Below are 26,245 nucleotides of genomic sequence, written 5' to 3'. Positions count from 1 at the left end.
CTACTTTCAGGGAACAATGCACCGTTATTTCTAGATCTTTCTGCTCCACTGCATTCTTCAATGCCCTCCCATTTACCACATATGTCTTGCTTTGATTATTCTTTCCAAGATGAAGCATCTCACACTTATCAGCATTAAACTCCATCTGCCATCTTTCTGCCCACTCCTCTAAGCAGTTTAAATCCCTCTGCAATCTTTGAAAACCCTCTTCATCATCCACAATTCCCCCTATTTTAGTATCATCTGTATATTTACTAATCCAATTTACCGCCCCATCCTCCAGATCATTAATTTATATGACAAACAGCAACGGTCCCAATATCGAACCCTGAAGTACACTGCTTGTCACCGGCCTCCATCCTGACAAACAATTATCTACTACTACTCTCTGGCACCTTCCACCCACTGTTGAATCCATTTGACTATCTCCAAATTAATACCCAAGGACTTAGCCTTCCTAACTAACCTCCCATGCGGAACCTTATCGAAGGCCTTACTGAAGTCCATATAGACAACATCCACTGCTCTACCCTCATCAATATTCCTAGTCACCTCTTCAAAATATTCAACAAGAGTGGTCAAACACGACCTTCCACGCACAAATCCGTGTTGAGTGTCCCTGATCAGACTCTGTCCCTCCATATAATTATATATACACTATCTCTAAGAACACTTTCCATCAATTTACCTACCACAGATGTCAAACTTACAGGCCAATAATTGCTAGGCTTGCTCCTCAAACCCTTTTTAAACAAAGGAACCACATGTGCAACACGTCAATCCTCTGGCCACTATACCCATCTCTAATGACATTTGAAAAATCGCTGCCAGAGCCTCCGCTATTTCCTCACTAACTTCTCTCAAGGTCCTGGGGGAAAATCCTATCAGGACCTGGAGACTTATCCACCTTTATATGTTTCATAAGCTCCAGAACTACCCCTTTCTTTATCACTATAGTCTCCATATATACCCCCTTTGCTTCCTTTACCCTGCACAGTTCAAATTCTTCTCCTTAGTAAATACTGAGGAAAAGAAATTGTTCAAGACCTCCCCATCTCTTTTGGCTCCACACACATTTGTCCTTTCTGATTCTCTATTGGACCAATTCATTTATACTGACCTCCCACCGCACTGCCACTCACTCATTCCTCACCCACATTTCCTTACCATTCAGCCCACCCACCGCTCTACTGCCAATGCATTCTTCACGCACACTTCCCAAAGCCCCATCCACACAGTCCTCCACCATTCCTCACACCATCACTGCACGTTTCATACCTTCACCCACACTCCCCTCACACATCAGCCCGGCTCCTACCTTCATCCACCCCTCTGAATGCACCACTGCACTCCCCCTCCTCACCCCTCAACTATAAACCCCACCATTCATGGCTTGACCATGAACAAAGATATAGGAAGGGGGCTGTCAACATCTGCTGTAGACTCGCTGGTGGCTGACAAGGCCTATGCATGACAGACATCCCCGGCTGCAGTGGCTGCAAGGGAAATTCTGTTCTGGATTTGATGCTGCTGAGTCACAGTTCTTCCCCTATCTCCTTTTGTCCTCAAGGCCAGCCCTGCGTGCATTCTCAAAGGAAGAGACAGATTGAATGGTGTGTCGCCAGGCCGCGCGATTGGCAGCTAGAGCAGAGCATTGGTGATGGTCAATGTGACAGGCACCAAAGGATTTCTTCAGAGAGTCCTCGTACCTCTTTTCTGGAACCTCTCTGTCATGGTGGCCAGTGGAGAGTTCACCATACAGCACAATCTTGGGCAATCCTAGAGATGTGCCCTGCCCAGCGTAAGCATCTCACATCCCACCACCCAACTTCACTCACACCCATATCACCCCCAAACTCAACCTACAAATAACCATCAAGACCCCCCCTCCTCCATCCCTCTCACTTCTCCTCCACACCTGCACTCCTCAAATATTCTTCAGGCTGGGGCAAATAACCAAATTGAGGCCTATGGATTTTAGTTTAAAGGACATTGATCCTCAGTGGATTATGGAGTTCACTGACGTCTAACCCATCCATTCTCAGCCTTTTCATTTGGCTATGGCCCTCCAAGGATTCTGTTCAAAGTTTATGGGCCCCCTGTGAACCAAGATTTGGTTTCTTCTGTACTTCTCTCCTACCGACAACATAAAAAACAAGAAAAATATGTTACATCAGGTGAAAAGAAAACAAGGCTTTTATTTAAATGTGCTGTGACCCCCTTCGAAACTGACCAGTAGACTGTGGGGGCTAAGGTTTCTATGTAACAGACTTGAGGGGCTGAATGGCCTCATCCTGTTCCTCTCTGGTGTGGTAGAGATGAGTGAGCTCCCTCCCATTCCTCTGTGAGATGTTGAAGGCATTCTCAGATTGACCTCCTCTTGCACTCTGCACTTGACCCTTGTCTGGTATCAATCAATATTGCAATCTGTTGTACATTAGTCATGGAGAAGCAGAAACCAAGATGGTTGTGAATGCAGCTGTTCCCAATGTTGCTTTGTGACTGAGTAACATCTGCTGGCCCTTCCACTGTTGAAGAAGCCACCTGTGACTGAGGGACTGGAAAGAGCCACCCCCTCCACGGCCCCGCCACCCCCTCCACGGCCCCGCCACCCCCTCCACGGCCCCGCCACCCCCTCCACGGCCCCGCCACCCCCTCCACGGCCCCGCCACCCCCTCCACGGCCCCGCCACCCCCTCCACGGCCCCGCCACCCCCTCCACGGCCCCGCCACCCCCTCCACGGCCCCGCCACCCCCTCCACGGCCCCGCCACCCCCTCCACGGCCCCGCCACCCCCTCCACGGCCCCGCCACCCCCTCCACGGCCCCGCCACCCCCTCCACGGCCCCGCCACCCCCTCCACGGCCCCGCCACCCCCTCCACGGCCCCGCCACCCCCTCCACGGCTCCCCTAACCCCTCCACGGCCCCAGTGCCCCCTACCCCCTCCACGGCCCCGCTGCCCCCTACCCCCTCCACGGCCCCGCTGCCCCCTACCCCCTCCACGGCCCCGCTGCCCCCTACCCCCTCCACGGCCCGCTGCCCCCTACCCCCTCCACGGCCCCATTGCCCCCTACCCCCTCCACGGCCCCATTGCCCCCTACCCCCTCCACGGCCCCATTGCCCCCTACCCCCTCCACGGCCCCAATGCCCCCTACCCCCTCCACGGCCCCATTGCCCCCTACCCCCTCCCTCCCCAGTTCCCCTCCCTCCGGATACTCACACAGCTCATGGACTCCGGGGTAGTCGCTCAGCTCCAGGACATACAGGTGCCGTCCCTGCTGACTGCGGCCGATGCTGTACAGCCGACTGATGAAAGGGCAGTCCCTCTGCACCCCGAGCAGCGCCTCCACCAGCGCGTCGTAGCGGTGATGCTGGAAGTCGAGGGCGGCGGTGAGAGCCACGGTGAGGAGCGCAAGGCGCCACAAAACACCAATGGTCCGGGCCAGCATGGTGCAAGCGCGAACCTCTCTCTCCCCGGCCACTAATCATTTACAGCCCAGGGACGAGCCTGACAGAAAGGGGTGGAGAGGTCGGACCCTTTATTTAAAGTGACACCGCCCTCCAAATATTGGAGGAGTTTGTGAGAATTTCCAACACTGACACCTTGTCTGTTAACTCCCCTCCCTCCCCATGCATCTTTAACGGAGTGGAAATATAGTTCATCAGAGGTAAATTTTATTACTCAGAGAGAGGTAGGGGCCTGGAATGCATCGCTGGGAGGGTGGTGGTGGAGGCTGGTACAAATAGGGACATTTAAAAAGCTCTTAAGACAGGCATATGGATGTTATGGGTTGAAGGTGGAGAAGAGTTGGATTGTTGTGGAAGAGGTTTATGTGGGCTGGCACAATATTGTGGGCTGAAGGGCCTGTATTGTAATGTTCTATGTTCTTTATTTACATTAAACGACATGCAGGGGAGATGTATCTAATTACTGACACCTGAGAGTGAGGTGTAGATGTAGGGCTCAAGGGGATTATACACAGAATAACAGGCTGAAATTTAATCCAGTTTCTTTTTTGAGGGGGAGTGTAGTTATTTGAGGAATAACCAATAGCCAGGTGTGAGTTACGCAGTGAAACTTGTGTGGTTTGTGGGGAATTTACATCCCAATAATGGATTTAACATAACTGGGCTGGGAGCCCCGAGGCGGTGGGGGTGGGGGGCAGACACAATTATTGATGTGTTTATCCCATGTTGAGAGAACACGCTTTTAGGCCTGTTCCTGGCGTACGTCCATCGGGAACGATGTTGTAACCAGTGTTTCACAAGCACATGGGTCAGGGGTCGGACAATGGCACAACCTCAGCTCCACGACAGGAAGGATTAACACTTTGAGCACTGCGGCCAGTTGCAGAGTGATGTTGGGCGAGGAGATGGACCTCCAGTTGGAGGTCTGCCCAAGTTGCGATGAGGCATGACCAGAGGATGGTGTGGCCACAATCCTGCTTCCCTTGTCTACATGGTGGATCTATTGAAGGCACCTTGGTTACTAGTTGAGGATAGACAGGATACCCTGAAACCACAGTGTGTCAGCCATGGAGGGAGGGGTGCTTAGTTCTATAGGTGGGATGTTAAACAAGTGGACTGCTTCAGATAGAAGGTCCATCTGGAAGCATTGACTTAAAAGTCTTGATGAAGGGCTTTGGCCCAAAATGTGAACTCTCCACAGACACTGCCTGACCCTCTCAGTCTCTCCAGCTCCTCATTGTTTTCTCTGGTACTCAGGATGTGTCAACTCTCTTGACAGGGTTGGAGCTGGACATATGGAGGGCGCCCATTGTCCTCCTGACCTTGACCATTTGGTCATTGGTGAGTGAATTCTACCCACACTTTGATGATTGGGTGGTAATTCTCCAACGTCTTGTGTACAGGACATACTTGGACAAATATCCACTGGCAGATCCTGGTGTTGTAACTGCACTGGAACAGTTGCAGCTGGCTTCAGTCCCACAGCCAGGCCCCATGGACTATGTTTTATCCAGAGCTCAGTCTTGCCTTGACATCCTGTGGCTGAAGATGGACTTTTCTAATGGTGAGGTCCTCGTGATAATCTGAGACACACAAAAGCTGGAATCTTGAGCAGACAAGAGAGTTGCTGGGGGAACTCAGCAGATCAGAAATGTCAGTCAACATTTTGTGTGTGGACACTTGATAAAGAATCCCATCCCAAAACGTTGACTGATTATTTCTACCTGCTGGGTTCCTCTAGCAATTCCTTGTCTATAATGGATTATCCCCAGCATACACATACTGAGCCTCATGTTCCATTACACATCAACAACTATGCAGCTGAGAGAGTGGAGAGCACCAAATTCCTTAGAGTCCACTTAACTAGTGACCTATAGTGGACACTCGACATCTCCTCACTTGTAAGAAGGTGCAACAGGGACTGCACTTCCTGAGAAGACTGAAGTGGGGAAGGCAACTGGCCACTATCATGTCAACCTTCTCATGAGCTCTATCGAGAGCATCCTGGCCAGATACATCACAGTGTGGAATGATTGCTACAGAGAAATGGAAGGGAGGGCCACCTTTCCCAGGCAGTGGGAGACGTCGATGGAGTCCGTGGAGGAGAGGGAGATTTGCATGATGTTCTGAGCTTCATTTGCCACCTTCTGCGACTTCCTCGGATCTCGAGCAGAGCCGCTCCCATCCCCCGCTGAGATGCATCTGGCTCGTCTGCTCTCGTTAGTGCCCCTGGAGAATTTTTTAAAGGACAAGGCAGACATGCAAAACTTCCTTAGTCTTCTAAATAAAGATGTTGGCGTGTCTTCTTGACCATTGCGTCAGCATGCTTGTCCCAGGTCACGTCGCTGGAGGTGATCAATGCTAAAAACTTGAAACTATCTTCTCTTTTAACTTCCATGCCATTAATGTGGACGGGGGTATGGATCCTGCCCCCTCTCCTCAAGTCACTGATCATCTCCTTCATCTTACTGACGTTGAGAGGGAGGTTGTCATCTTGGCAACACACCACTAGAGAGAGGTTCAATCTCCCTTTACAAATGTTGATCCACCTCACCATTTGTGAGCTGCCACATCTATTCTGGGTGCCTCCAGTTGAGCAAGATGTTAATGCCACTGGAACACCTCTTGCTTTTCTGAACGCCCCTGTGTAGTGCCTTGGAACTCCTTGCAGCTGTGGGTGGCTGTTGTTTCTTGAAAGAGGTGTAGAGGTGTTTGGGAGTCACAACGTGAGTGGCCTCCAGATGTGGGGGGGGTGGATGCGTGACAACCTTGTACAGTTACATTCCATTGCCAAATGTTTACATAGGAATCTAACAAGAAGTGCGATATCAGGATAAATCATTTGGGAAATATTGTGGTGAGAGACAGATGCAAAATAAACAGGGAACTTGATTTCCATAGCAATTGTGATTTTTAATTTATTTTTCTTAGAAAATATACAGATCTGGATGGCTGAGCATCATTGGTGCAGCAATAAGGAAGAAACAAACTAAAGTTATACAGGGAGACCTTGGCAGAAGATTGGAACGAAACATGCTGTCATCTGCTGTCTAACACAGCTCATCAATGCCCTTGCTGGCAAGGGGTGGGAGAACAGGAGATGCAGCTACTGGAGGCTTCAGCAGCGGCGGGAACCGTGGCCAATCTCGTGAGGTGGGATGGGGGGTTGGGGAGTTGGAAAAATGAAGAAGGGGGGGCAGTAAGGGGAGACGCAGCGCAAATTTGTCTGTGCAGACATTCACGTCAGGGTGTGACAGTCTCAGTTTGGGGCCGGGGTGATGAAGCTGGCCAGAGCTGTCATTTGTCCACAGCTCATCCGGGGGCAGCCTGGCTCTGAGGAAGTTTCCTGGGAGTTTAAGAGCAGAAGCATGAATAAATCAAATCAACCATGCAGTGCGAAAGGTCCATAGTCTGAAAGGGGCCACACTCACCCAAAAATACAATGATCTTTTCATTGCTTCTAGAATTGCATTCCACTTTAATGCCACAAATAAAGCCAGGTTACCCTGGGCTATTTCAAGCACTAGCCACACTGTCTATACCAGACGCGGTGCCTCAGGCACCCGTATTGCAGATGGGGCAGGGGTACATGGTTTAGCATTGGATTCCCTCCTCAGAGAAGCTGAGATTTCACTTTGGTTTTGACTGAATATTATGTGTCACACTGAAAACCATCGAAAACCAAACTAGTCTGGTCAAAACACATGTCTGTCCATGGCCTTCTGTACCATCCCGCCAGTAAATTGGAGGAACAACACCTGATTTTCCATCTGGGCACTCTCCAGCCAGATGGTATTACAAACTACTTTTCCGCTAACCTTCTCCCCCTTTCCTCCTCCCTTCCCTTCCTGCATCAGCTCTCCATTCCCTTCCATCTCTATTCACCCAACCATCCCTTCTCCCTTTGATCACTGCTGTCCTCTCCCTCCATTCTCCACCTATCACCTCCTGCCCTTGTGACCACATCTCCCCCCCCTTACCCATTTATTCGGATGCCTTATGATATTTTTCCATACCTTGATGAAGAGCCCAGTGATGTATTGTTACCTTTGCTACCTAAAGGACACTGTTTGACCTGCTGAGTTTCTTCAGCATTTTATGTTTTTACTTCAACCAAGATGTCTACAGTCTTTTGTGTTTTACTTTACTACTAGTCAAAACCAGAGATGAGCTTCGGAATGTATCTGCCATTGGAAACAGCTTCACCATTCTCTCAAATCCCTTTAGTATCTCAATTAACTCTTCTCTGCAAATGAGGACAACCCAGTCATCAATCACTCCATGGAACTGCAGCTTAATGGCTAAAGGCTGGAGATAGTTGACAATCCAGACATGCTATTGCCATCTTGAATTTCTCCACTACTGCAATGTAATTTGTTGAGTTCAAAAATCTGTTCAAAAGACCCTTTCTGTGAAGCCCAAATCAGTCATGAGGAGTGAACATCCAACACCTCATCCACTCCCAGGGCAGGGGCAGCACAGGTTAGATAGAGTGAAGCTCCCTCTACATTGTCCCATCACCAACTCCCAGGGCAGGGACAGCACAGGTTAGATATAGAGTGAAGATCCCTCAACCCTGTCTTATGGTAGGCCCCAAATAAATCCTGGGCTGCTTCTCCAGAGGTGTGCAGTGAATGGAGAGTCCGACAACCTAGTCAATTGGTTAATATTAGTAAACAAGCCAAATCAATACCTCAGTAGTTCTGTACCCTCAAACTATTGATCTGTGTGTCGCAATGCAGCTAACACTTGAAACTCAAAAATAAGACATGAAGCTTGAGACACGGCTGAAGATAATCAGAAAGTAAGTCCGAGACACATCAACCGATGGTAAGAATTTATTCCACAGCTTAATTCTCCCTTTGCATTCAATGTAGGAACCTGACTTTACTTGTAACTTCCTGTAATTATCAGTTGTTCATCACTCCATGGGTTTGGGGAGCCCCCTGGGAAGGAGGAGGGGGAGAAGTGGTTCATACTTCAACTTCCTGTCCATTATAAGGTCACCTGGTCATGCTCAAGAAAGAGAGGCGTAAAACCAGAGAAGCCATCGGCTGTAAAATCTATTGAAACCATCGTTGTCCATTGCTGGTTAGGTTACCAAAGTGCACATGAGATTATGCTGCCTTCCTTTGAAGGGTTCATACACCCAATTCCCTTTCCGAAATCCCATCTCCAGTGCCCTTTCAGACAGGCAGCTCCAAACCTCCACAGCTCCCACCCGGGTGAATGCTTTGGGATTTCCAAGACAAGTGGTTTTATGTGCGCTGAACCTCTGATCCAGAAATCCAACCCAGTCGGTCAGACAGTGAAGCAACTTCTCAAAGGTTGATATCTGATTACTCCTTTTGTCTTGTTCTGAGCAAGGAATCCTCAATCTCAGTGAATTTTAAATTTAGACATACAGCACATCCTTCCGGCCCTTGAGCCCATGCCACCCAAATGCACAAATTAACCTACGACCCCCTGATGTTTTGAAGATTGGGAGGAAACTGGAGCACCCAGAGGAAACCCACGCAGATATGGGAAGAAGATACAAACTCCTTACAGACAGCGCCGATTCGAAACTCAGTCGCTGGTGCTGTAAGAGCGTTGTCATTAAGCTAACCGTGCCACGCAAAAATTCTCACTTTTAGTAAGAAATTCTCATTCTCAGTGAAGAATTCTCATTCTGAGTTAACTATTCCCATCCTCAGTAAATTCTCATTCTGAACAAGGAATTCTAATTCTGTGTGAGGAATCCTCATTCTGACTGAGGCATTCCCATCTTCATTTCCAGATACAGGTACACCCTGTGACCTGGTGACCCCTTTCAACCCCAGATGTTTCTGTCCTTTCAGTTCCAGGCCCCCGGAGGACCCTGTGTTGAATTATTTCATCATCTGAAGGCATATATTCTGCCACTGAGAGCCTACACAATGGAATTCTCTGCATGAATCTCTCCAATTCTCTTTCCACCTCTAATACCCATGTCAAGGACTGTGTTTAATCAGCTTCTTCACTGAGTCGTGACTCGGTGTCGAATATTAATTCTTAACATCATTGTGAGAAGCCTTTACTCTGGTGGAAACCTTGCTCCTATTATAGAAGCACGTTACTGAATTGCGACATGGTTGGCATAGCGGTTAACGCCACATCTTTTCAGCGCCAGAATGGGATCGGGGTTTGAATCCTGAGCTGTCTATAAGGAGTTGGTACGTTCTCCCCATGTCTGTGTGGGGTTTCCCCGGGGGCTCCAGTTTCCTCCATCTATTCAAAGTGTAGGTTAATTGGGTGTAAATTGGGCAGCATGGACTCATGGGCCAAAATGGCCTGTTACTGTGCTGTATGTCTAAATTTAAAATTTTAAACCTATTTGCAAAATGCAAGTTGAACACCAGTGTGAACTTCCCAATGACTTCTTCATTTATGATGTCATAAGTCAGCTGACATTGCTGCCCACATTTGTGAGGGTTTACTTGTGGCATCGCACAGGATCTGTCCATGGGAAGCACTTCAGGAATGTTGGGGTTAAAATGCAGGATCCCCGTAAAGTTTGTGTCAATTCCACTGAGAGGAGCAAATCAAGGAGCTGCGTGGACATTGTATTATAGTCAATATTTTACAGCAAAGGTTGCAGAGCATAAGATTGATACAGAGTTTCTGTCCTTCTGCACTGCCCCATCACATAATCCAAGGGCATGAGAAAGGCGGAATGACAGGAGGATAGGGAAGGGGAGTCAGTCAGGAGGACCTCCTTATCTGTGTGTTCCTGGGCCTCTTCTGAGGATACATCCTTGCTTGGGTGTCCCTGGAGAGAGAGAGCGCATAGTGTCCACTGGCTCTCTATAGACAATGCAGCACTGCTGGGCAAGACAGGAGCCGAAAGCATCCTGGACAAGATGGTTGTTTTAAATTGTAAATATTCTGATGGAAATGGTGCACATATTGTAAATATATAAAGAGACATAAAAACAGGTTAGATACAGAGTGAAGCTTCCTCTTCACTGTCCCATTACACACTCCCAGGGCAGGGACAGCACGGGTTAGATACAGAGTGAAGCTCCCTTTACACTGTCCCATCACACACTCCCAGGGCAGGGACAGCACGGGTTAGATACAGGGTGAAGCTCCCTCTGTATTGCCCCAAGAGGTTTTACTTTTGACCAGTGAGGTTAGAATTTAACCTCAGGAGGCAGCTAATTGGGGAAGGAAGACATTTTGGCACAGGCGAGAGTTCGTTCTGTGGGTTCGACTACTTACAGCAGGCAGGCGACTGATGGAAGAGATGGTATTCTTTTGGTCCTCATGCAACATGGCATTTTTGTATAAAGATGCTTATACTGTGACAGTAACATGCTGTGAAGATCTGCATCGTGACACGTACACCTCACAGTCGCAATGCAGTGAGGCTCCTCCACGACGATTCTTTGCTTTCCCGAGCTTGCGAGGTCCGTGGAAAATACAAAATGTCTATCAGAGAAGGCTACTTCCTCCTCCACCCTCTCTCCATCTCCTTGGTCAATGGAATGTCCAACTGTTCACCTCCCCCACCTCCAAATGCAGGGCTGATGCCAGAAGTTGAAGCTCCCCATTGGACAAGTTGGAGGGCCAATGCAGGCCCATGCAGGACAGAAGGCAAGGAGTCAGAGGTCAGCCCGTCACTGACCTCAGCTCCATCTCTGACCTCTAGATGACATTCTCAAAAAGTTGCATTGACTTCATGATATTTTCATCCTGACAGAAATGACGAGGCAAAGAATTAGGGATCAAAACACGGACTCACTCCCGTATGCACACATACACGTTCAACACAATCCAACCAATTTAATATACTTGACCTCCTTTGTGCACTGACACTCACCTCCATTTGCTAATGCTCTTGCTGACACACAATTCAATAAACATGTTCGCTCGTGAACAAACACATTCACTAACACACACACACTCACTAACACAATCACTTGCAGGCTCATGCATTTCCATCAATGTACATGTTCACGACACATACACACATTCACAAATCAAATTCACATTCACTAATGCATATGCACAAAGGCGTTCATTGACACAAACACACATGTTCACTAATACACATTCACTAACACACCCATTCACTAATACACACACTCACTCGCACACATTAATACTCATACTAAAGCACATTCTTACACAGAAATATGCTCTTACTCTCAAAATTGCACATATATATTTATAGAATCACAGAAATCCCATAAAACTCTCACACACACACACACACACACACACACACACACACACACACACACACACACACACACACACACACACACACACACACACACACACAGACACACACACCAGTAGAATGTACAGACTGAGATTTCTTGGGGACTCTATAAGAGTCAAAGGAGTGGAGTCCCTAGTGACCTGGAGATCGGACAGGCTGTATCTCACCTGGGAGACAGGTGTTCCAATGGAATATAGGTATCTCATCCAGTGAGGCAGTCACCAGAATTTAATACTAATATCACAACCTGGGATACAGATGTCTCATTAAAGCAATAGGATTAGCACCTTGGACTAATGTTATCCCTCTGGTACCCTGGTGTATGAATGATATCCCACAGGAACACCTGTAATTCACCCAGGATTAAGTACTGTATAAACAACCGAACTGGGAGGAATGGGGCAGGGATGGCTGGAGAGGGGATGGTGACGTTTGAGAGGCATGGATAGGGTGGACAACCAGCACCTTCTTCCTGGAGAGAAAGCAGCAAACACCAGATGACATCTGTACAAGGTGAAGGGAGGAACGTTTAGGGGAGATGTCAGGGGTAATATTTTTACACGGAGAGTGGCGGGTGCCTGGAATGCATTGCCATGGATGGTGGTGGAGGCTGGTATCATGGGGATAGTTTAAAAAACTCTGAGACAGGTTCATGGATGCAGGAATAATAAAGGGTAATGGATGTGAGATACTGTAAGGAAGGTTTAGTTTGTTGAACAGGTGTATATAGGTCAGCATGACATTGTGGGTCGAAGTGTCTGATCTGTTCTGTAATGTTCTTGGTTCTATGTATCACTAGGAGTACTGTGTGCTGTTCTGGTCACCCAACTGTAGGATAGATATCAATAAATTGAAAGAGATGTAGAGGAGATTCACCAGGATATTGTGGGACAGGAGGGATTGAGTTATAGGGAGTGGTTGGATAGGTTGGGTCTTTATTCCCTGGAGTCTGACAGGTCATCTAAAGAGGTTTATAAAATAAAAAAATGATAAAGAGCTTGCTTGCAGTCTATTTCCCATGGTAGATGATTTGAGAAGTAAAGGGCATAGGTTTATGATAAGGAGAGATTTAAGAGATACCTTCAGGGCAATATTTTTGGTCAGAGAGTGGTCCATATCTGGCATGAGCTGTAGGAAGAAGTATTTCAAGCAGGTGTCATTATAACAGCTAAAACGTAGGAAGGATTTAGAAGGGTACGGGTCAACCACAGGTAAATGGGGTGAGACCAGAATGCCAACATGGTCAGCATGGACATGTTCAGCCAAAGGACCAGCTCTGTGCTGTGTGACAATATGACCTGGCTGCCTCTCCTGGTTAGCGATGTTTCAGTTGGGCAATTGAATCTCACCTTTTGACAGGTTTCGATGAACTCTTCAATCGTCACCACTCCATCTCGATTCTTGTCCATTTTCTGTGGCACAAAAGGGGTACAAAGCAAAATCTGTCTGTATGAGAAGAATACTCACTGGGCAGGTTTTAAAATAATGCACGAGATCTAAGCCAAGGCAGGCATGAAATTTATTGATTTATAAACCCTTGATCGTGAAGCTGAATTAATGTGCAGAACCACTCCCAGGCCAGTATAGCTGAGATACAGAGTGAAGCTCCCTCTACACTGTCCTGTCACACACTCCCAGGGCAGGGACAGCACAGGTTAGATACAGAGTGAAACTCCCTCTACACTGTCCTGTCACACACTCCCAGGGCAGGGACAGCACGGGTTAGATACAGAGTGAAACTCCCTCTATCCTATCACACACTCCCAGGGCAGGGACATATGGGTTAGATACAGAGTGAAACTCCCTCTACCCTGTCCCATCACACACTCCCAGGTCAGGGACAGCATGGGTTAGATACAGAGTGAAAATCCCTCTACACTGTCCCGTCACACACTCCCAGGGCAGGGACAGCACGGGTTAGATACAGAGTGAAGCTCTCTCTACACTGTCCTGTCACACACTCCCAGGGCAGGGACAGTATGGGTTAGATACAGAGTGAAGCTCCCGCTACACTGTCCCATCACACACTCCCAGGGCAGGGGCAGCACGGGTTAGATAAAGGGTGAAGCTCCCTCTACACTGTCTCGTCACACACTCCCAGGGCAAGGACAACATGGATTAGATAAAGGGAGAAGTTCCCTCTACGTAGACCCATTGCATTGGGATTATCATTTGCCTGTTACTGTTTACCTGGAAAAATGTTTCCACGTGCTCCTGAGGAGAGTCCTCCCTCACTGTCGGGTAGGTATATTTCCCCATCATATCGTAAATCGATTTCATAATGTCCAACATTTCCTAGAAAAAAAATCAATGCAAAAGACCACAGTGTAAATCCTGAGTCTTCTCATATCACCTTATCGACAGCTCCTCAACCTCATTTGACATTCTCATGGCAGGTTGGAGAATCTGATGGAAATTCTTTGAGAATTACTGTTCCTAGGATATCTTTTGGGCAAATTTTTGCTACTGAAAGAATATGTGTGCTCAACAATAACCTTCATTTACCTGGTACCCTTACAGTCCAGTGGTTCTCAACCTGTTTTTTTGCACTCACATGCCACCTTAAGTAATCCCTAAGATCACCTATGGGATACAGCGTATTGTAATCTTTGGTTGTTATAAGTCTGTACACAGTTGCTAGTATCAGTAGTGTTAAATTTGATGTGACTGATTATACTGTGTTTTGTGATTGAGAGTGTGTTATCCCCTTACAAAGATCTTTCCAGTGGAAGTCCAGCCTTGTTGCACTGAACCCTTCCCTTTCCACACACAGAGTAACATAACCCTCGGATACATGAACAGCATTTCGAGATATCGGGAGGGCAGTACAAACTCCCATCAGTGTTCAGCTTGAGGGAGGGGAAGATTAGGACGGGAATGCAGAACTCTTGCAGTTGTGTGCAGAGACAACAAGGCTGCTGGAAATACCAGAATGGGTGAATGCGGCAATGTCAGAGGGTTCCAAAGTTGGAGGTGAGGTGGGCAGGGGCGAGAATGGAGGGATGCAAAAATAAGCGCTATCATTTTACAAGGAGGATTTTACCAGATTGCAGCCCAATGTGGACCAGAGTCCAGACAAATGGCTTGAAATGCCTTGACATTATTTCTTTCTCCTACCACTGCTCAGCTTTTTCCTCTTGTGCCCTCCCATCCTTATCTACCTATGTCCTCTTTCCTGTGGCTCTGGAATGAGAAGGCCAACGTATGCGGAACCCTTAGCGGCTCTTTGACTCTATTCATTAGAATATAGAAGAATGAGAGGGGATCTCATAGAAACATTTCAAATAATGAATGGATTGGATGGAGTAGATATCAATAAGATGTTTCTCCTGTTGAGTGATTCCAGGATTAAAAAGTACTAATTTACAACAGAGATGAGGAGAAATTTCTTTAGTCAGAGGGTCGTGGATTTGTGGAATTCACTGCCACATCCAGCTGTGGAAGCAGGATAATTGGGGGAGTTGAAGGAGGAAATTGATAGGTATCTAATTAGATAAGGGTATCATGGGATATGGGGACAAGGGTGGAACTTGGAACTAGATGCGAGAACAGTTTAGCTCAGTGAGGTTTCACGGAGCAGACTCGATGGGCCAAATGGCCGGATTCTCTTCCTTTCTCTTGTGATCTTGTGCTCCTCCCACTGTAGCACCCCCCACTATTTTATCCAGGTGCCTGTCTGCTTTTTGCTCATACCTTGATGAAGGGCTTAAGCCCGAAATGTTGGTGATGTATCTTTATCTTTGCTTCACAAAGAATGCTGCATGCCTTGCTGTTTCTCCAGCATTCTTGTGGAAACTGCAATCACAGCAGTCTTTAACTTGATTATTTCTTTCTCCTGTTGTTCTCTGCCTTCTTTCTCCCACCTCCTTTACTTTCTTTCCATTCTCTATTTCTTCTTATATTTGCTGTAGATTTACACTCTCATTTACTCTCTCTTACCCTATTACTCACACACTCTATCTCTCTCCCATTCTCTCTCCCATTCTCTCTCTTTCACCCTCCCTCTCTCCTTCACACCCCTCGTTCCCACTCTCCCTCTCACATTCTCTTACTTGTTATCACAGATTCGCACGCACACTAACACAGGTGGACAGGCATATGCATCACTTGTCTTCATTGGTCAGGGCACTGAGTAAAGGAGTTGGGTTATCCAGGTAAAGGTGCTCTAGACTTTGGTGAGATCACATTTGGAATATTAAGTGGCCTTCTGGTCACCCAGTGATGGGAAAGATGTCAATAAGCTGGATAAGGCGCAGAAAAGATTCACACATACCTATGTGGCTGGATGGGCTGGGACATTCCCTGGGAACTGAATGGGAGAACTTTACAGAGGTTTATAAAGTCATCGGGAACATAAGGCAAGAGTTTTTTTGCCCCCCCCCCCCACCCAATGTAGAGAAATTTAAAATCAGAGAGGAAAGATTTAAGGTGAGAGGAGACAGATTTAAAGGGAACCTGAGGGGAACCTTTTTCACACAGAGGCTGGTGGGTATAGAGAACGAGCTGCCAGAGGAAGCGGTAGAGAAGGGGAACAATTACAATGTTTAAAAGACATTTAGACAAATATGTGGAGAGGAAAGGTTCGGAGGGATATGGACCAAACACAAGCAAAAAAGGTAGCTCGTATAAATGGTCAGCATGGAGCATTGGGCCGAAGGGCCTGCTTCCATGCTGTTAAACTCTCTCCCTCACTCTCTCTCTCACTCTTTCTCACTCTCTCTTCCTCTCCCTCACTCTCACCCCCTTTCTCATCATTTTTCTCTCCCTTCTCTTCCACTCCCTTTCCCACTCTCCCTTCTTTCTTTCCCCCTCTTTCTTTCTTTCTGATCCCCTCCTCCCTCTCCCTCTCACTATCTTTCTTTCCTTTTCTCACCCTGCCCTCTCTTCTTCCCTTTCACTTCCTCCCTTTCACTTCCTCCCTCTCACTCCTTCCCTCTCTCACTCACTCTCTTTCACTCCCTCCCTCATACTCATTTTCTCTCTCTCTCTCTCCCCCTCCCTCATTCCCCCCCTTCTTCCCTCTCCGTCTCTCACAGAAAAGGTTCATCATCAATGATTGCCTTGAAGTCCTTCACATTTACCTCTCTGGTGATGCAGCCGTCCTTATTTAAGTCGTACAGATTGAATGCCCAGTTCAGTTTGTCATCCACAGAACCGCGAAGGATGACCGATAAGCCCGTCACAAAATTCTGGGGGCAGAGGGAGAGAAGAGTTGGAACTACTCAGGCAACAGAAAGAATGTCTGACGTCACAGCCCTAAATGGTGTCCTCATGTCCCTTCTGTCCCGCTGCTTTCTGCTGGTCCCCTCCCACTCTGAAGGACCCGCCCATCCTGAACACACACCCTCCCATCGGGCAAAAGGATCAAGAGAGTGAAATCATGCACCAACAGGTTCAAAGATAGTTTCTCCCCCTCAGCCATCAGCCTCCTAAATGAACCCCCACAACATGTTTCCCTCTAACCAAACACTCTCCAACCAGGTGGCATTAACATTGATTTTACCTATTTCGATTAAACCCCCCCTCCCCTAGTCTCTCTTTCCTATTTCTTTGCCTCTCTTCCTCCAGCCTCCCACTCCTTCCCTTCCTTCTTAGCCATCTTCCCCCTTCCCCTCCAATCACTTCTCAGCTTCTTTCTCTTCTTCCCTCCCATCTGCATCTACTAACCTCTTAGACTGTGCTCCTCCCCCAGCCCCATCCTCCCTCCTCCCACCTTTTTATTTGAGTATCCACCAGTTTTGCCCTAAAATTGATGAAGGGCCCAGGCCCAAAATGTTGGTCACCATTTACTTCCTATGGATTCTGCATGGTCTGTACGTTTGTATATTGCAACATGATTCCCTTGCACCAGGTACTAACTGATCTTTTCCCTGTAACACTGCACACACACCTTGCTCTTGCTCTTCCAGTTTGTATATTTATGCATGTTGGAGTTGAGTTAAAATTTAAATGTTCAATTTGGACAAACAGCTCGGTAATGGATCCTTCCGGCCCATGAGCCTGTGTTGCCCAATTACACCCAATTAACCTACAACCCCTGTACATTTTGAAGGGTGTGAAGGAACTGGAGCACCCAGAGGAAACCCACACAGGTTACGGGCAAATTTGAATCCCAGTTGCTGGCACTGTAATAGCGTTGTGCTAATCACTACATTAATTGTGCTGCTTTAGTTAGCTGAACTGCTCAAGTGAAGAACCCTTCTCACTGTACTGGGTAGAATGTGACAATGAACTTCAGCCTAAAGGATCGGCAGAAGCCTTGATAAATATTATGCAATACAGCTGTTGCACACTACATAGTTCCAATTTATCATCCAATTGTACCTGTGCCACACAACGAAGCAGCGATTTCTGGTCCATGGTGCAAAACAGTGCAAACACGCATACAAACTTAACACACATACAGGCAAGTACAGAACATCAATACAGATATTTATAATAAATATTCCTCATAAATGGTAGAGTCACGGAGAGTTGTTTGAGCAGTCGTTCAGCGTTCTCACTGCCCATGGGAAGAAGCTATTCCTCAGCCTGGTGGTTCTGGCTCTGATCCTCCTGTATCTCTTTCCCGATGGTGTAGCTGGAAGATACTGCGTGTGAGGTGGTAAGGGTCCTCAATGATTTTATGGGGCCTCTTTAAACAACAATCCTAATAAATCATGTCGATGTTGGTGGGGGGGGGGGGGTGGGAAGGAGACCCCAATGATCCTCTCTATCATTCTTATAGTCCTGTGGATTGACCTCTGATCCAATGCTCTACAGCAACCGAACCACACTGTAATGCAGCCAGATAGGGTGCTCTCGATAGAGCTCCTGTAGAAAGTTGCTGTAACACTGGCCAGGAGCCTTGCCCGCTTCAGTCTTCTCAGGAAGTGTAGTTGCTGTTGTGCCTTCCTGACAAGTGAGAAGATGTTGTGTGCACAGGATAGGCACTCTGAGGAACTTGGTGCTCTCCACCCTCTCCACTACCAAGCTACGAATGAGTAGTGGAGGGTGAGAAATCCCAGCTATAATTCCCCCCAACTTCTTGAGCAGGATTTGACCACCTCATATTCCATGACATCCTGACTCCCAGGAGAATTCTCTTACCTCAAAACTTACGGAGCCATTATGGTCTGTGTCGAAAGCATTAAATAGGAAGTGTGCGTACATGCTGGAATCTACAGTGGAAAACACATTAATTATAGTCAGGCAGTAGCAAAAAAAGGTATATATATATATATAATGGAAGAAACTCTCTCTCTTTACCATATCATCTCACTCTCCCAGTAGAGGGACTGCAAAGGTTAAATAGTGGATATAGCTGTCTCTACACTGTCCCATCACACAATCCCAGAGCAGGGACACCACAAATTAGATACAGAGTGAAGCTCTCTCGACACTGTCCATCACACAATCCCAGAGCAGGGACAGCATGGGTCAGATACAGAATGAAGCTCCCTCGACACTGTCCCATCACACAATCCCAGAGCAGGGACAGTACAGGTTAGATACAGAATGAAGCTCCCTCTACACTGTCCATCACACAATCCCAGAGCAGGGACAGCATGGGTCAGATACAGAATGAAGCTCCCTCGACACTGTCCCATCACACAATCCCAGAGCAGGGACAGCATGGGTCAGATACAGAATGAAGATCCCTCGACACTGTCCCATCACACAATCCCAGAGCAGGGACAGCACGGGTTAGGTACAGAGTGAAGCAGGGACAGTACTGGTTTATATGCTTCAGACGATGTCCAATTTCAGTAAGATCATTCAGGCAAAAGGCTGATAAACAGCCAGTGCTTTCCATCTGCAGGTCCTCTAACTAACACAAAGTGTTTCAACAAGGTCACACTTGAGGTGAGTTATGAGTCAGCCATGATGAGTCATATGTGGCAGGAAACAGGTATTACTGGATGAATTCTGATGACATCACCAGTGTAGAACATTAACTCTGTCCCTCACACCACAGATACTGCCTGACCTGCTGAGTATTTGCAGCGTGTTGTGGTTAGGTCCCAGGTGAAGTATGTCAGCAGTTTCCTTTCTGAAAATGAATGTCGGGATTGTTTTCAATCCAGCAGTTTTTTAGTCACTTTTTTAACATTTCCCCGGTGGGATTTGAATCCACAATTTTTAGATTACGTGAAAAAGCCCTTTGGCCAACTGATGCAGAAGTGGTAGAATGGCATTCACACTCACCTCCTTGAGGGAAGAACTGGGAGTAGATTTGTTTAAAAGTCTCTTCATTGACCACACCACTCGGGCACTCCTGTGAACATGGAGGAAATATGGGATGACGCTTGCATTGCGTGTGATCGACATTCACCATTCTGATGTGGGAACATCTGCTCTTTAAACATGGTCATGAATTAGGGAAGAGGTATATTGACACCAAAAATGGGTTCAGTGGCATGAAGGCATTTATACACGAGAGCGGCATGGTTAGTGTTGCGGACAGCACAGCACTATTACAGCACCAGTGACATGGGTTCGAATCTCCCACTGTCTGTAAGGAGTTTGTATGTTCTCCCTGCAGGGTTGGCACCGGGGGAGGGGGGGAGCATTCGAGGGCATTGCTCCCTAAATAAGATATGGTGACTCCCTGCCTCAACCCGCAGCACTAGTGTCACTAGCGTCCGTCAAGCGCCACTTGCATCTAGCGTCAATATATGCAGTGTGTTTCTCTGCTACGTCGGAAAGACGGCGGGAGCATTGCCACTGCACGGAGGAGGTTCATGGTAGGCATGTAGGCACCACCACCCCCCCTCCCACCGTTGAGCGAGTTTTCGAGTGTCAGATTGTGCACCCTGCGGTTACCCTAATGCCCCCGCTAAGGCTTGACCTGCCGCTGACCCTGTCTCCCCATGTCTGTGTGAGTTTCCTCTGGGTGCCTTCAGTTCCCTCCCACGTTCCAAAGATGTATGGGGTTATAAGGTCAAATTGGTCATATGGGTGTATTTGGGCAGTGTGGGTTTACGGGCCTATTACCGTGCTGTATGTCTAAAATAAAACAAAATAAAAATTGGACTCCATTGAGTTTTACGTGTGTTCACCTTCCTTGTGAACAACAGATGTGAGTGTGGCCTAAAATCCTGCATTTTCAACTCAGAATTAAATGAGGAACAAACCACAAAATGTGCTCAAGTGGTGGGACATACTAAACCAGCCATTCTGATGGGGGCAACAGCACATTTAATGGGGGCACAGACTGAAATTATAAAATATTTTAAAACTTTTTATGCAGTCAGCAGAAGTACGGAAGAAAGGGTTGGCATAGCAGTTAGCGTAATGCCTTTACAGAGCCAGTGATCGGGACCGGGGCTTGAATCCCGCGCTGTAAGGAGTTTGTACATTCTCCCCATGTCTGCATGGGTTTTCCCCAGGGCCTCTGGTTTCTTCCCAGTGTTCAAAAAATACTTGGGGATGTAGGTTAATGGGGTGTAAATTGGGCGGCACAGACTCAAGGGCCTAAATGGCTTGTTACCGTGTTGTATGTCTAAATTTGAAAATTTAAATTTAAACTTGACTGTTTCACAGGGAAAGGGGCCCATAAATTTAAGGAGGCAATAAAAAAAGATTGAGAATGGCTGCACTTAAGGCTGCTAATTTTATGAAAATTCACCTTTAAAAAATATCATGGAGGCTTTGCATCATTTGGTGCTCTAATACATGACCTGCCTCATCCTTAGTTGCATTTGCCCTCTTTACTGCAGGTGTGGATCATGGGAATAAATCTCACCCTTAACACAGACTCTAAAACAGCCCCAGCAAATATATGGATAGTTACCATGGAGAGAAGGTAAAAGGGGAGGGAGGAAGGGATACTGAGAGAGGGATAGAGTGAGGGAGGGTTGGAGAGAGGGAGGAACAGAGAGAGGGAGGAACAGAGAGAGGGAGGGATGGAAAAAGGGAGGGATGGAAAGAGGGAGGGATGGAAAGAAGGAGGGATGAAGAGGGAGGGATGGAGGGATAGAGAGAAGGAGAGATGGAGAGAGGGAGGGATAGCAAGAGGGAAGAATGGAGAGAGGGAGGTATGAAGAGAGGGAGGGATGGAAAGAGGGAGGGATGAAGAGGGAGGGATAGAGGAGAGATGGAGAGAGGGAGGAATGAAAGAGGGAGAGGAATGGAGAAAGGGATAGCAAGAAGGAAGAGAGAGTGAGGGATGGAGAGAAGGAGGGATAAAAAGAGGGAGGGATAGTGAGAGGGAGGAATGGTGAAATGAAGAGAGAAATGGAGATGCTGGAATCTAGAATAAAGATGAAAAGCTGAAAGTGGGTGAAGTAACATCTGTGGAGGCAAAGGGATGGTCTGTTTCAGATCGAGGTCCTGCATCAGCACTGAGAGGGCAGAAGAAGGATCTCCAATATGTAGCAGTTGATGGAGGAGGGGTGTGGGTGGGGGAGGGGCGTGGGTGGGGGTGGAATGAAGGCTCATGGAATCAGATGGGAATGGAATGATGGGGAAGATGGAAGCAGATGGGAAGAGGGGATGGGAGGGATAGAATAAAGGCAGTAAACTAGATGGAAGAGTGACCATGTGCGGGAACAGAACGCCAGGGGCATGGGTTTCCAGAGCTTCGGAAAATCCATTGGGTTATAAGTTACCCTAGAGGATAGCTACCGAAGAAGCTACCTGCACTGACATGTCTGTCCATGGCCTCATGTACTGTCAAACCAAGACCACCCGTAAATTGGAGGAGCAAAACCTAATTTTCAGTCTGGGCCCTTTCCAGCCAGATGGCATAACGACAACTTCTCTGGTTTCTGCTAACCAACGTCATTCTTCCTCTCTCTCTTTTCCATCCCTTTGTCTTCTTTCCTCCAGCTCTCCACTCCCCTCTCCATTCCCAGAGCCATCACACCTCCCCCTGTTTGCTGGTGAGCCCTCCCTCCCTTATCCACCCATTACCTCCAGCCTGTGGGACAGTGCTCCTCCCCTCCCCTACCATTTTGTTCGGACACCATACCTTGATGAAGGGCTCAAGCCCGAAACGTTGGCTATGTATCTTTATCTTTGCTTTGTAAAGTACGCAGAGTGACCTGCTGAGTTTCTCCAGCCTTGTGCTTTTATTTTAATCCAGGTTGAAGTTGTTTATAGTGAAGTTTGGTCACTGCAAACTCCCACAAGCAGGAGTGAGGTAGCAACCAGATCGCCTCTTTGAGTGATGTCTGCCGAGATGTGGATATTTGAGATCTGCTGCAGTCCAGGAGTGTGACCACCCCTGCTCAGTGCTGACTTGAATTCTGTGCTTGGGCCTTGGTTGCTGGGACCTATCGGGGTTCAGTTTTTGTATCCTGCTGGCTCCTGGGATGAAGCATCTCCACATATTTACAGAGCACAACAAAAAGGCTCTGGAGAAACTCAGCAGGTCATACAGCATCCATAGGAAGTAAAAGGCAGCCGACGTTTCGGGCCTGAGCCCTTCGTCAGGAGTATGGAAAAAAAAGGAAGGTATCTGAATAAAAAGGTGGGGGGAGGGGGAGGAGGGTAAGAAGTCACAGGTGGATGCAGGTGGGAGGGTAGGAGAGAAAGAAGCTGAGAAGTGATAGGGGAGATGATTAATGTTGTGTTATAATTATTGGGGGGGTTAATTTGTGTAGTTTAATGATGTAGTATTCTAATTTTTATTATCTTATTTTTTTATTATTTCTTTAAATGTAATTTTTATTTTATTCATGTCATAAAATTTTAAATAAAGTTTAAAAAAAAAGAAGTGATAGGGGAGCGGGTCGAGGGTTAAGAAGGGTGGCTCTCAGGAGAAGAAAGCAAAGGGGGTCGGGAGGTGGAGGAAGGGAGACAGAGGGGCAGGGAAGGAGGTAGATACAGGGGAGGGATTAACAAAAATTGGGGAAGTTGATGTTAATGGTTGGAGATTGCCCAAATAGTATATAAAGCGTTGTTCATTCAATTTGCGATGGCCTGCATTTGGCAGTGCAAGAGGCCATGGACAGACATGTCAGTGTGGCAACAGTGTATGGAATTGAAGTGTTTGGCACTTCATTGTACACTGATATGTCTGTCCACGGCCAGGTGCATTGCCATATCAAGGCCACCCACAAATTGGAAGAAAAACACTCAAATGGCACTCTCCAACCAGACAACATCGATATCAAGTTCTCCAGTTTCCCTTAATACCCTCCTCCCAGTCTCTCTCTTTCCCTACCCCTCTGTCGCTTTTCCTCTAACTCCCCACCCCTTTCCCTTCCTTCTCCTTTTAGAGACTACTGACCCCTCCATCACTTCTCAGCTCCTTCCTCTTTGACACGCCCACCTGCATCCACCTGTGATCTGTTAGTTGTGTTCTTCCCACCTTTTTAATTCAGCTTCCTGCCTTTTTTCTCCAGATTCCTGATGAAGGGCCCAGGCCCGAAACGTTGACTGCCTTTTACTTCCCGGCAGGACGTTTCGTTTGGTGTCGGGGTTAGCACAATGTCATTACAGCACAAGTGATTGGGATTGGGCTGTAAGGTGTTTGGACGTTCTCTCAGGGACTGCATGGGTTTTTCCCAGCCATGTTCTATGTCTAAATTTAAATTTATAACATTTTATAAATGTAAATTTTATGGACAGTGTGTGACCTGCTGAGTCTCTCCAGCACTTCCGTACACTGCACCAGTTCCCCAGTGTTTGCAGTGTTTAAAGTTCACCTGACATTTATGACTCCGATCGGCGACACGCAAAGTGATTGTTCATCCTGGCTGTGCGCTGTGCTTGTGTGGACCATGCATTCATGCAGTAGAACATTGAGAGGTGCAGTTCTAAGCTAATCAAGCGATAGATAACTGAACAAGATTACATTTCCGATGGCTTGGCAGACTACTGTTTGTCCCCACCTTACCCCTCAGTGAGGGCAGCTGGGCAGGTCACTGCCTCCCTGTGCCGCTGAGACAACTTACGGTTTTGAACCCCCGGTAGAGGACCTGAAGCTCCTTCTTGGTGAACTTTGTCTGCCCTTGAAGCTGCTCGAGTCCCTCAGGCCGGTGGCACACAGTGGAAGGCTCAAACTCATCCTCGATGCTGTCTGCAGGGAACAAAGGTGAAGGAGGGGGATAGCATTAGGGAAGGGGAGTTCAACTGCCTGCTGATGGGTGGAGAGTGAGGGAAGGTGAACAGGATGGAGTGGGGGAAAGTGAATGGGAAAAGGAGGAATGGATGTGATGGGATAGGGTATTTTGCGTTTGACCTAAAAGAGCTACCTCTTCTCCCACTCACACACATTGTGTAAAATGAAAGATGATCAATCTCTCAGAAAGCAATGTCATCTCTAGGAGCTGACCGGCTATTGGACATGCAATGTCCACTTGAGACCAGTTTGCCCCTATTTCTTTGGCAATCTCAATGGCTGTGAAGCCAGCTCAGATCCACATGCACAAGATTCAACCCCCCCCCCCCCCCCCCCCAACTATCAACTCAGTATAACTCCCGCTGCCTTGGAAGGGCAGCCAACACATTAAAAAACTCACCTCACCCCAACCACACTCTCTTCACCAACCTTCCTCCTCCTACCCACCCCCTCATCCCATCAGGAAGGAGATTCAAGAGTGTGAGATCGCCCACCACCAAGTTCAAGGACAGTTTCTTTCCAGCTGGTTATCAGACTCCTGAATTAATCCCAAAATAGAAAGGTTAAGTTGCTCTAGCTCTGTCCCAACTGATCTCTTTCCATATCTCTGCACTTCTGTACTGTGTCTTACCTGTGTACTATGTATGAGATGTTTAACTGGGCTGCTCGCAAAGCAACAATACCTCCGCACCGTTGTGCATGTGACAGTGAATGAAGTTGAACATGGTGCAGGCATCTCTCATCACCAAATCTAGCTCAATGTCGAGCCCTTCGAGAGATTTGGGAAGAGGGACTGAATGGATAACTCCTTCTGAAGACCAGCACAGACACCAAGGCTGAATGGTCTTTTTCTCCATGGAATTCTGTGATCCAACTACCCCCTTTCTCCTGGCAAACCCCCTCCCCACCAATGCCCTCCCCACGGTTCCCACTGAATCCCCCTCCACCACCTTTTCAGGTAGCGTATTTCAATGTCATCGAGTTAGTCATCACGGAAACAGGCCCTTTGGCTCCACTGATCCATGCTGACCAATGTTCCTACCTGAGATAGCCTCATTCACCTACATCCAACCCATATCCCTCGAAACCTTTCCTGTCTTCAAACCTGCCCAAATATCGTTTGAAAACTGTAGTCCTCAACTTATGACCATGCTCCGTTCTGACCGACCAGTCATATCTCAAAATGGACATGCCGGAAATTCACTGTATTCATTTTATCGTTCGTCATATACAATGTGGGGGCCACCAAGGCTAGCTCTCGTGAGAGGTTGGCCACCCTTTCTATAGGCGTTATTTTCCACAGATAGGCCCCTACTTTCACCTTAAAAGCTTCATTTTTATATTTAGATATATTATTTCTTTATTTTTAAGAATTATAGCTTTTTTCTGGTCGTATATACAGATGGTCGTAAACCACATAGGTTGTAAGCTGGGGACTATCTGTAATTGTCCCTACTTCTAACCACTTCTCCCAACAGC

General features: G+C 47.4%; 2 protein-coding genes across 5 annotated transcripts in view; both read right to left on the bottom strand.

Moving 5' to 3' along the window:
• The window catches only part of cpn1 (carboxypeptidase N, polypeptide 1), a 36,092-nt gene extending 32,587 nt beyond the window's left edge, over positions 1 to 3,505 (bottom strand). For both annotated transcript variants that reach the window (XM_069900235.1, XM_069900236.1), the window contains exon 1: positions 3,220 to 3,505. In XM_069900235.1, the coding sequence (XP_069756336.1) occupies positions 3,220 to 3,448 (229 nt within the window). In that variant the 5' untranslated portion in view covers positions 3,449 to 3,505. The remainder of the gene's footprint in view (positions 1 to 3,219) is intronic.
• Positions 3,506 to 6,372: 2,867 nt separating this feature from the next.
• LOC138744313 (A-type potassium channel modulatory protein KCNIP2-like) overlaps positions 6,373 to 26,245 on the bottom strand; it is a 370,423-nt gene continuing 350,550 nt past the window's right edge. For all 3 annotated transcript variants that reach the window (XM_069900237.1, XM_069900240.1, XM_069900239.1), the window contains 7 exons: positions 24,600 to 24,724; positions 19,903 to 19,972; positions 18,805 to 18,875; positions 16,797 to 16,904; positions 13,906 to 14,010; positions 13,065 to 13,127; positions 6,373 to 11,183 (listed from right to left, as the gene is read on the bottom strand). In XM_069900237.1, coding sequence (XP_069756338.1) covers positions 11,136 to 11,183; positions 13,065 to 13,127; positions 13,906 to 14,010; positions 16,797 to 16,904; positions 18,805 to 18,875; positions 19,903 to 19,972; positions 24,600 to 24,724 — 590 coding nt within the window. In that variant the 3' untranslated portion in view covers positions 6,373 to 11,135. The remainder of the gene's footprint in view (positions 11,184 to 13,064; positions 13,128 to 13,905; positions 14,011 to 16,796; positions 16,905 to 18,804; positions 18,876 to 19,902; positions 19,973 to 24,599; positions 24,725 to 26,245) is intronic.

Source organism: Narcine bancroftii, chromosome 10 (genome assembly GCF_036971445.1).
Source record: "Narcine bancroftii isolate sNarBan1 chromosome 10, sNarBan1.hap1, whole genome shotgun sequence".
NCBI lineage: Eukaryota > Metazoa > Chordata > Chondrichthyes > Torpediniformes > Narcinidae > Narcine > Narcine bancroftii.
This window is presented reverse-complemented; position numbering and strand designations above follow the sequence as displayed.